This window comes from Chaetura pelagica, unplaced genomic scaffold (genome assembly GCF_000747805.2).
Source record: "Chaetura pelagica isolate M959 unplaced genomic scaffold, ChaPel_1.0 scaffold247, whole genome shotgun sequence".
Classification (NCBI taxonomy): Eukaryota; Metazoa; Chordata; class Aves; order Apodiformes; family Apodidae; genus Chaetura; species Chaetura pelagica.
Window position 1 is genome coordinate 353693 of NW_009953958.1, and position 11728 is coordinate 365420.

Below are 11728 nucleotides of genomic sequence, written 5' to 3' on the forward strand. Positions count from 1 at the left end.
CGGGCCTGGTGGGCCCAGCCTGGCGCCTGCTTTCCTCGTGTCGAGCGCTGTGTTTTAAAACTTCTAAGTCGCGGTGGCGGGGACGGCCGAGCTGTTCACCCAGGGTGTGACGGCTGCGTGTGTGTAACGATTTGTTTCGGTGCTCACAAGCCAAAACCGTTCTGTCGTCTAGGCACACAGGAGTTTGAAAATCACGGCCTTGTTTACTGCAACAGTTGCTTAGGGCCTCAGTGGAAACCATAAAAGCGTAAATATATGCTCTGCTCCTTCCACTCTCAGCCGGCGGTGCCTCAGGGTCAGGCTGCTCACACCTCCTGGGGGGGTCACTCCTCACACGCGCTTGTGGCAAGAAAGCCTTTGTTTTCTGGGCTGGTGACACTTTTTGATTTATTTCTTTTTAAGGGAATTCAGGTGTGTTTGGTAATAAGAGTCCAGGGAGGGGAGTTCCTGGGCAGCAGAGAGTGTGTGCTTTCAGGGACACTGCGTGCAGATTACTGAAACCTGTCAAGTCCAGGTGCTGACAGAGCCATTCCTGCCGTGGTGCCCAGGCTGGTGAAGCTGTTGAACTCTGGGACTAAGGGGTTCAGTGAGGACAAATCTGACCTCTGTCTAGCATTTGTTTGGGAAACTTTTCTTCTGGCTGTCCTGCCTCTGTGAGCACACTGCTTCAAGTCTTGCTCTAGGAAATAATTCAGTTAAATTTGCCTTGTCTAGGGAATGAATTCTGGATTCACTTGGTTCATGGAGAGGAGGATATAGAGATCTTTGGGCATAAAGATGTGTGTTTCAGGCTGGCAAAGAGGCTGGGACAGGTAGGATGTAAGTGCTGATGTCAAGCAAAGTGAATAATGCTGCAGCCACGTGGCATGCTGTTAAAGAACACAGAGACCTCCACCAGGCTTCATTTTTTGGTAATTTTTAAATTTTTATGTAAAGCTTGGTGTCGTATGGAAGAGGAGCTCCATGGCTAATTTATCTTTAAGAGAAGTTACCTCCTATTCACAGGGGTCTGCATGCTCAGGAGAGGCTCACCGGGAGTGTGAATGGTGATGCAGAGCAGCAGAAGGCCAGGAGCTCTCTGGGACATTGCAGGACACTGTGTCATCTGGCAGAGGATCTGAGTGGAGAGACAGTCTCATACAGCAGCCGTTACTGAAGGGTGGTGTGGTGCACGTGTGTGTGTATATATAGATAAATACCTTTTCAGTGTTAATTTTAGTCCAGTTCCCAAATAATAAGTTAAAACATGGGAAGTGTGAGGGAAGGATTTCTGTCTTGGGGTGATGAGCTTATAGTAAGAGCATTAAGAAAAAAAAAAAAGCAGGAGTTTTGACAGCTGTGACAGAAAGAAAATAGGAAAAAACAGCTTGGAATGTCCCAAATACTTCCTTTAGGGATGCTTTTGATTCAGAATGTATACTTTTACAGACAAGCTGTCAATTTGCAGTTTTTCATTTTATTTGGGCAACTGACATCATCCACCTGAACCTGTGCAAAGCTTTCAACACTGTCCTACATGACATCCTGCTATCTAAACTGGAATCGTACAGATTCCATACAAGGACCGCTCATTGGGTAAGAAACTGGCTGGATGGTTGCACTCAAAGTACGATGATTGACGGCTTGATGTCCAGATGGAAACCTGTGATGAGTGGTGTACCCCAAGGATTGGTACTTGGACAGGTGATTTTTAACATCTTTGTCAGAGACATGGACAGTGGCATTGAGTGCACCCTCAGTGAGTTTGCTGACAACGCCAAAGTGTGTGGTGAAGTCAACACACTGGAGGGAAGGGATGCCATCCAGAGGGACCTTGACAGGCTTGAGAGGTGGGCTTGAGCAAACTGCATGAAGTTCAACCCAAATGCAAGGTTCTGTACCTGGGTCGGGGCAATGCCAAGCACAAGTACAGGCTAGGTGGAGAATGGATTGATAACAGCCTTGAGGAAAAGGACTTTGGGTTGATGGTGGATGAGAAGCTCAACGTGGGCTGGAAGTGTGCGCTTTCAACTTGACCTGCTGGCCACACTTCTTTTAATGCAGCTAAGGGAGGTGATTCTCCCCCTCTACTATACTGCTGTGAGATCCCACCTGGAGTACTGTGTCCAGTTCTGTAGCTACACGCAAAGCTGCACCTGGCTGCTATAACACAAGGAGTCTGCAGAAGGGGCATTGTAAAGTGACTGGCCTGCAGATTTTATAATCCGGATTTTGATTTGTAGATGCTAAGGTTAAATTTGTTGTGTGAAATTGTGTACTTTGTAGTGTTAGATGCTGTAGTTAGGAGGTAAGAAGATGCTCATGTTGCAGTTGGTCAGTTGCAAAGGGAGTGTTTTGCTTGCAGAGATGCTGTTTTATCTTAATTTTCTTTTTACTGTTCTAGGTCTGTATCATGGAACTTCTCTAGCAGGTAGAATAGCAATTTTGTGTGATCTGTAGTAGGACCTCCTCAACTCTCCTCCCCAAATGCAGAATGAACTTCTGTGTCTGTCAACCCTGCCCCAGTCAGTGTGTTTACCCTGCCCTGTTGGAGGTTCAGTAAGAATCCAGAAATGAAGCTATTCAGTTTTTGAGCTGTTGCTGATCATTCCTTTGAGATCTAGTTCCAGTGTTTGAAGCTCATTTAGTGACCATAAGACAATTTCCCTATTGCCTGTAATCTGTTGGTATCTGAGGCTGCTGGCCAACACATTCACTGTTTTGACACCCCTGCTTAGCCCTCATATTCCTTGATAAGTTTCTTTTGCTTCAGAGGGATGGGTTTTCCCTCATTTCAGAATGTAAATGGACTTTGGATGATTCATTTGGTGCCCAGGCATTGGAAGCCAGATAAAAAATGCTTTGAGAAAATGATGGTATAGAATGTTATGGGGTGGAAGAGAAGAATTTGTGAGCATTTGATGCCTAACTCTTAAGGTTTGCCGAGAACAGTCCTGGCTAAGAGAACCTCAGTGAGATTTTGCTCTGGGAACTGGGGGTGTTTTCCTGTGATACTAGTGTATTGTTCGATTCTGTGACTATTCTCTCCACACAGCCGTGTGGAAATGTTTTAGTGAGGTGTCACAATATGCTAACTAGGGTTGTATTGGTAAAATTTTGTCATGATAATTCCATTCTGAAGCAAAGGGGCAGAAATTGAGGAGGGTGATAGTGATGAGTGTTCATTGTGTTCTGCACTGCAGGGTCTGTTTGGTGTTCCGGAACTGAGCTGCCCGGAAGGATTTCAAGAAGCACAGGACAAAGCATTGCAAGAATCAGAACAGCTAGTCCAAAAGGCATGTTCAACACCACCTGGGCCAGAGACCGTAATGATCTTTGATCAGCTTTCAGATGCCTTGTGCAGAGTAGCAGACTTGGTAAGTTACTTTTTTGACTATTAGTTGCAGCAATTTCTATTAAATTGACTGTCTTCATAACCTTACACCATGTTGTTCCATTTTATGATTTTTTGTGCTGCAGCAAATAGCAGATCAGCTCAATTAGATTTTGTGTTAAGAGAGATAATCAAATTGATTGAAAGTTAATTACAGAGGTTTTTACTGAATGATGGGTAACTTCAAATACTGTCAAACTGTCTGGTTAATTTTAAGACAATAAAAATAATATAAAGGCCACAACAAGAAAAACAGTCATGAAATCAGCTTTCCAGTATCACTTATGTTATGGAAAACGGGAGATTGCTCTCAAAGTTAAAGCTAGGGTTGCAATACAGATGTTTTTAAGTTATGAAAGTTTATGGGTGAAGATTTATAAAGAACTTACAGATTAAAACCAGCAGATTAAAGTATCGCCTTTAATTAACAGGAAAAAATGCAGATATCTCCTACATTGAAGTGTCTGTGGTCCACAGAATTACAGTACTTGGTCTGATATTCTGTATTACTAAATGTTAACAGCTCTGTATTAGTCTCTGGAAACTGTTAGCCTGAAGTGTATCTTTTATTAAAGCGTCACTCCTAGTTTGAAGGAAACAGACCCAACCTTTATATTGAAATCAGTTCTTAATAAATAGGTCACTGAATTTTTTTACTTTGATTTTTTTATTTTAGATTTTATGTGTGTTTTCAGTTCTCAGTTCTGTTCTAGATTCAATATGTCTTTTGTGCCAGTCACTTTTTCCTTCTGAAAGCACTTGCATGCTCTGTTGAGTAACTAATTCTTGTTTTGTCTCTTATGTTTTATAAAGACTATGCCTAATTTCTCTTAATCATTCAATATCTAACTAAACCACAAATGCCTGAATTTAGTGTTCATATTTTTGTATCAGTTTGCTGATACTTTTGGGTTCAAAGATGCAGAGCTTGCAGAGATCTGTCTAGAAACATTTTGGTAATTGTTATCTGTTGGCAGGGATTTTAAGATCTACCATTCAACACCTGTTCTGTCAGTATTATACAGTATTTTAAACATGGATTCTAAGAGGTAAAAATCTGAAGAGTGTAGCATTTCTAAGTTTGCCTTTTCAATCAAACTGCAATCATACTGTTAAACAAAGTCAATCTTGTTTCATGGACTTTCTGTACAACCAAGCTGAATGTCTTCAATGTATTTCTAATCTTTAATTAAATATATTCCTAATCTTTAATTCTTTATCATTTTAATGCCAGAACCTCCCTGAATTCATGTTAGCAGTCATGGAAACATTTAGCTCCCTTTTAGCTCCCCAGCTCCCTTCTAGCTTTCTGAACTCCTTTAAGTATGCAGAAACTTACTAGAATTCCAGAAGTCAAAATCCCTGATGTAAATCCAAAAGAACTTCTAGGTTTTCTCTTAACACATATTACTACGAGGCAATGATGTCAAAGCATAACTTGATGGTCTATACACAAGATTGAAAAGGGTTTGCAAACAAACCCTCTATGCGTATTTGGTGGTGTGCCTTCTTCTTAACGGTTAATTTTCATTCATAGAATCATAGAATCATAGAATCTTAGGGGCTGGAAGGGACCTCGAGAGATCATCTAGTCCAACCCCCCTGCCAGAGCAGGGTCACCTAGAGTACATCACACAGGAACTCATCCAGGTGGGTTTTGAATGTCTCCAGTGAGGGAGACTCCACAACCTCCCTGGGCAGTCTGTTCCAGTGCTCTGTCACTCTCACAGTAAAACAAATTTTTCAGATATTCACCTTGAACTTCCTATGCTCCAATTTACACCCATTACCCCTTGTCCTATCACTGATCATCACTGAGAAAAGCCTAACTCCGTCCCCCTGACACTCACCCCTTACATATTTGTAAACATTGATGAGGTCACCCCTCAGTCTCCTTTTCTCCAAGCTAAAGAGACCCAGCTCCCTCAGCCTTTCCTCATAAGGGAGATGTTCCACTCCCTTTCGTTCTAAAAATCGAATGTAATAACATTTAAATACATTGGAGTATCCCTGTGTTGTAAGGACTCTAAGACATACACCATACTAAAAACTTATTAAGAAGAGTATGGATTAAAGACATTTTTTTGAAAGACACATTCATTGCCTGGTTTAATAGTTGTAGGAACAGTTTTCCAATAAGCTTTATATTTTAGAAAAACTTCTGCAGATTCTGCAAATAGATTGCACAGAACTGTAGAAATAAATGTTAATGTAAAAAAACAACTATTGAGTGCAACTTTGTTTCTAATTCAATACTTTTTTATTTGTCTTTTTGTCTTACTGTTTTCTTCTTCTGTCAGGCTGATTTTGTGAAAATTGCCCATCCTGACTTTGCATTCAGAGAGGCTGCTGAAGAAGCTTGCAGGAATGTTGGTACTGTGGTAGAGAAGTATGTTTTCTTCTTCTTTATCTTTTTTTTTTTTTCTATTTCCAAATGTATCTTTGAAAATTACTGTACGATCCTATATGAAAACAGCAATCAGAAAAAAAATATATAGGAAGGATTTGCTCTTGAGAATGAAGTGCCAATCTTGCTTTACGTATAATAAAGGATTGAGCTTCATTATAGTATCTCATGAAAGGTTATTCTGTTTTAGTTTCAGTTTATGTTCTGAACAGTTTTTAAGCTATCAGTTGACTCCATGTCACTGAAACCCATCAAAGACTCAAAGCTACATAATATCTGAGTACTACTTCAAAATTTAAATATGTAGAAAGAAGAAAGCATTCACAAATTAACCTGAAAGGTTCATAAACTGGTTAAATACTCGAAACTAGCTATTGTTGAATGTTCATTTTCATGGGTAAATGGTATCCCTCAGGAACTAACAATACATGTCTGCTCTTAGCCACTTCTTGACAGAGTGCTGGACTTCTCATTTATCATCTTCTGTACAGAGCCTTTTCTGAAATACAGACATGGTGCAATGGTTCTTCTGTCACTGATTTGAGTATTGGTAGTTATTAAGTTCATTTTACAAATGAGGCTTCCTGCACCTGATTTAAGAAGGTAGTGCTCAAGACTGTCAGACTGAGGGCTGCTCCCCACCACAGCTATGCTGATGTATATGTGTGTGTTTCATTCTTCACTGAGATTCCCACCCAGTAGTCCAGGTCGACATACATGCTTGTAGATAACATGCCAGCAAATCTGATGGACATAGTATTGTCTGGCACCGGGACAGTGATGAGCATCTGGAAACGTTTTGGGGATAGTAAGCTCTTATCTGCGTCCGTGAAAGCCAGCAGCATGTTTATATCATGGCACAGATTCAGCACAGATTTTCCTTTATAGAATCGTAGAATCATTAAGGTTGGAAAGGACCTTAAAGATCACGTAGTTCCAACCCCCCTGCCATGAGCAGGGAACCCTACCACTAGACCAGGTTGCACAAAACCTTGTCCAACCTGGCCTTAAAAACCTCCAGGGATGGGGCATCAACAACCTCCCTGGGGAACCCATTCCAGCTCCTCACCACACTTATAGTGAAGAATTTCTTCCTAGTATCTATATCCTATGGTGGAGTCCTTTCAAAAGAAGGATTAGAACACAGTTGTCCCACCTTTATGTAGCCTTAACCTGTTGGTCTTAGACTTGCTTGTATTTGTGACAAAATGCCACCCAGAAGTATTTTCCTATTGGATGCACAAGACCTGTTTCCATGCCAGTCTGTCCACGCATCCTTTGTATTCAGATTTTGTACTTACTATTTGTGGTTGTGAACCAGAAAGCATTTTGAAAATATAGGCCTTGGGTTTTGATGTTGTTTCAGTAGATACTAAGCTCTGCCTTTGCATGAGTAATATCAAGAGACTGAAATGTTACTGTTGCATGATTCTTTTACTCTGTATCTCTTCAGATTAAATACAGATGTCGACCTGTGTCAGAGTTTGAGACGTCTGCTAGCTGATGAAATTGTTATGGGTTCCCTAGATCCAGAAACCAGGTACTTATTAATGCTTATAGATGTAGATTTTTAAATTGTATATGTAATTCCTTATTGTGCTTTTTATGTTTTATTAAATTAATTAATGTGACCAGAAAACACAGCACAGGTCTGTTACTAAATTATTAGTCACTACTAAATTATGTGCACCGGAGTTAGGAAGTTTGTAGTTGTGCAGTCTTGGAGGATGTCTCTTTGACTGTAGGGCACAAGATATATGGAAGCTGAATAACTGAAATCTCCATAAACAAGAAAATGAGAACTTAAGATTTTCTTCAGTAACACCATTTTGATTAAAATGAGGTGCTGTACTGTGGCATATATCTCAGTGCTTTTAGCAGGAAAGGTAGGAAACAGATTCTGTAAACTGAAATAAAGTTATATAAACTTATTTATATCTTTCAAAATCATATTAGCTGTATATTTATTTAAAGCTTTATGATTGCTGTAAAATGTTTTATTAGCTGCATATTCAGTTATAGTTTTGAATTATTTACTTACTGACATGGTTAGACAGGCTTAATGTTTGAGGAAGTTACTTCTTTTTCCGTCTTTCCCCACAAATATGGATGTTAGATTTGAAGAGGTCTGTTTCAGATCTATGAGAATAAATGAAGTGTCAAATTAAAATGGTAATTTGTACAAATTGGTTAAACATTTAGATTAATGTAGCGGAATTATTCTGAAGGATATTTTCAATGCAGATGACTAAAGTAACTACAAAGGAAAATTCTATTTCAATGAGTGAACTGTTAGGACTTAAACACAGGAAGTCTGTGCATAATGAAAATACTTGTATAACTATGTTGTTATTCTCTGCAAAAGACATGAAACCTAAATAACTGCTAAGGGAAAAATCTGCTAAGAAATTATGCTTGCTATCAAATTAGGCTGTTTTAACAGGGATTTACTGTTTTTTTTAGGCGAGTGGCAGAACTTTTTATGTTTGATTTTGAGATCAGTGGCATACATTTGGATGAAGAAAAGGTAATTTTTTGCTACAATGTATGAACAGAAATTTGCCTAAATACTAAAGACCAGAGAATGAAACGTGGGACATTAATAATGTGATTCTGGACCAGTTTGTCCCCCAAGATAACCCATTATCTTCTGTGGAATTTCATCTTCTCAGAAGTGATTAGATTTTGTGTATTTTAAGTCACTTCTAAAGTGTGGATTTTTAATGTTATTTTAGATATTAATTGGCTGTTCTTCCCACTTGTCTCTCATCATTCCTTTGTCTGTTCTGAAGAGTTATAAAGCAAGATCTGGGATCTTGCTGTCTTTGATTAATGTCTGCATCAGATATTTAAAACAGCTGCTTAGATGTCTGAACATGTCTAAACATCTAACATGTTTACAGAAGGGGAAAAGCAGCACTCTGTGCACTGATGACAGATTAGTCAAGTTGAGTGCTTTAGAAGGGATCAGGTGTGTCTTCATGCTCTCCTTTGGTGCTCCTATATCCAAAAGTTTTCTGTGTTTTATGTTCCATTCACATTAGACGTAGTTTATGAAGTGCTTCCCAAGCATCTAGCAAAGCTAATGTAATTTCTGTTTAACCTCCACTGTACATTTTCTTACTGCAAATACATAATAATTTTCTTTCAAATTTCAATCCTGCATGAGATTCTAATCTGTATGAGCATCTGATCTTGTTGATTTCATCTCTACATTAAGATTTTGTTCATGCTGTAGGTCTCATCTTAAGTGTTGTATTTTCTACTCAATTTCTGGAAACATCCTTTAAGGTTTTATAAACTTTATGTTCTGCTTGTACTATGTGAAGAGATGATGTATTTTGTATTTTATTTTTCTTACAGCGTAAGAAGGCAGTCAACCTCAATGTCAGAATATTGGATTTATGTAATGAATTTCTGACAGGAACTCACCTTCCCAACAAGATTGACAAGCATGTTTTGCCAGAGCATATTCGGTATAATTTTACAGCTGAAGGCAATTACTTACAAATTGCTGGTCTGCATGCTGATTGTCCTGATGATCTGGTGTGTATTCCCCAAATTTGCTTTGGCATACTTTATAACAAAAGTGACTATCAGTTATTTTATTTGTTATTGATGAAAATTGATATGGTTTATGATTATGATGTTATGACTAAGATGGAAAAACTGTTTTAGAACATAATAATCAGTGACAGCCCTGACTACAGGAACTATGAAGCAATGGGCGCAAAGATCCTGAATGGATTGAAGAAGAAGAGGGGCAGAATACAGGCCCTTAATTTCAGGCAAGCAGATTTCAGCTTATTCAGTAAACCGGGAGGTGGGATCTCATGGGATACAGCTCTGAAGAGTGAAGGAGCTCAAAAAAGCTGGTAGTTCTTTAAAGACAGCATCCTGCAAGCACATGAGGATACTAAGATACTTGGTATCAGTGCACTCTGATCCTTAGAAAACCAAGCAGATGTATCAGGAACCAGGCTTGGCAAGCAGGGTACTCATGACAGGACTTCACCTCCAAAAGGCAGCAGACATGAGGTGGAAGCAGGTACAAGTTACAAGGGAGAAAAGTGGAGATACTGCTTGTACATGCAGGGATGATGTCTGGTCAAAACTCAGCTGCAGTTGCGACTTGTAAGGGACATCAAAGGCAACAAGAAAAGCAGCTCCTGCTGCATTAGTACTGAAAGACTGGATAATGAAAAGGTGGGCTCAGTGCTGAGTGAGGTGGGTGACAAGTGGCAAGAGACACTGATAAGGCTGAGATGCTGATTGCTTCATTTGCCTCAGTATTCACCAATGAGTTCTGTCAGCCCACTCTGCTTTGTGAAAGAGCTGAAAGTTAGCAGTAGGTGAGGATCTAGTTTGGGATTACTTAAGAGATCAACCTGTGCAAGTCCTTTGGACCAGATGGTATGCATCGGAAGGTCCAGAAAGAGCTGCCTATGGCCATTGAAAGGCTTGCTGTGAAGGTAGGGTGTGATAATTAGGAAGGAATCCCAGTGACTGGAAAACAATATGTTCCATCCACCTTCAGAAAGACCAAAAAACCCCAAGTTGGGGAGCTACATTTAGCTTCGCTTCACATTGATCCCTAGGAAGCTTTTGGAGTGATCCAAGTTACAAGATTGCAGTCTGGATTGCTGGGCAGCCAGATACGTAAAAAAGTCTCATTTCATTATCAGATTCAGAGAGTAGTTACTGAAGTGTTGTACTCTACTAGAAGGCTGGTGATGAAAGAAGTATTGCAGGGGTCTGTCCCACGACCTCTCCTGTTTAACATCTTTATTAATGTCCTAGAAGAAGTGAGTGCTTGCCTACCATGCTAACAGGTGATAGCAAATTGAGAGGAATAATTGATACACTGAAAGGCAGGGCTGACATTCAGAGTGGCCTAGAGGCTTAGGGGTTGGGCCAGTGTGAACCTTATGTAATTCAAGAAGGACAAATGCAAAGTCTTGCAGCTGGAAAGGGAGAATTCCTGGCAATAGGAAATATGGCAGTGATTTCTTTCAGTCTTTTAGATAAAACACTAGGGTCAGGAGAGTATTACAAGACTTGAGTATTCTGTTTTCACTTAGTAGATAGTTAAATAACCAAGGTGAATTTGAAATCTTACTTGTCACAAAAAATCAGAGAAGCTTACTGTGGTAGAACCCAAGCTGTAATGTTAATTTTCTGTAAGAAATTTAAATCCATTAAATTATGGCACTGATAGGATGTAAATAAAGGAACAAAACTTATTGCATGTCATCTATAAACTCTTGTCCTGAAACTGTGTGATCTATAGAATTGCTACTGAAGGTATGACTTCACTGAGCCAGATCTTTGGAGAGGCTCTTTGGGAATCATATGATGTAGGTTGGAGTGGACCTCTCAAGCTTGTCAGTTTGAGTCTGATCCTGTTCAGAGCAGGATCAAGTAAATCAGGTTTCTCAGTGATATGTCCAGTTGTGTTTTGAACACTTTCCATGAATGGAGATTCCATTATGTCTCTGCAGCCTGTTTGATCAGCCTCACTGTTGTTTTTTTCTCCTGATATTAAATTGGAATTTTTCATCTTTGAACCCATGTCTGTTACATCTCCTCCTCTTCACCTCCAAGAACAATCTGGCTGCATGTTCTCCACTCCCTTCAGCAGTAGATGAGTAGGTAAAGATTAAGATCTCCTTTGAGCTTTTTGTTCTTTAGGCTAGACAAACCCAGCTCTCTCAGCCTCGATTCTCTGTCATGTTCTCCAGCCCCTAAACATCTTAGTGGCCCTATGCTGGACCCATTCCAGTATGTCAGTGTCTTTCTTGTCCTGTGGAAATCTGGACATTGTACTCCAAGTGCAGTCTGGGCAGTAACAAGTACAGGGAAGCAGTCACATCCGTGCAGCAGATGGCCGTGCTCTTCTTGATAGAGCTCAGTGTGCTGTTGGCCTTTGCTGCAAAGACACACTGCTG

General features: G+C 39.9%; 1 protein-coding gene across 1 annotated transcript in view; it reads left to right on the plus strand.

Annotated features, from left to right (window-relative positions):
• MIPEP (mitochondrial intermediate peptidase) overlaps nt 1-11728 on the plus strand; it is a 75160-nt gene that overhangs the window by 10349 nt on the left and 53083 nt on the right. The window contains exons 2-7 of the mRNA XM_010001904.1: nt 715-812; nt 3183-3356; nt 5674-5762; nt 7234-7320; nt 8244-8307; nt 9144-9326. Coding sequence (XP_010000206.1) covers nt 715-812; nt 3183-3356; nt 5674-5762; nt 7234-7320; nt 8244-8307; nt 9144-9326 — 695 coding nt within the window. The remainder of the gene's footprint in view (nt 1-714; nt 813-3182; nt 3357-5673; nt 5763-7233; nt 7321-8243; nt 8308-9143; nt 9327-11728) is intronic.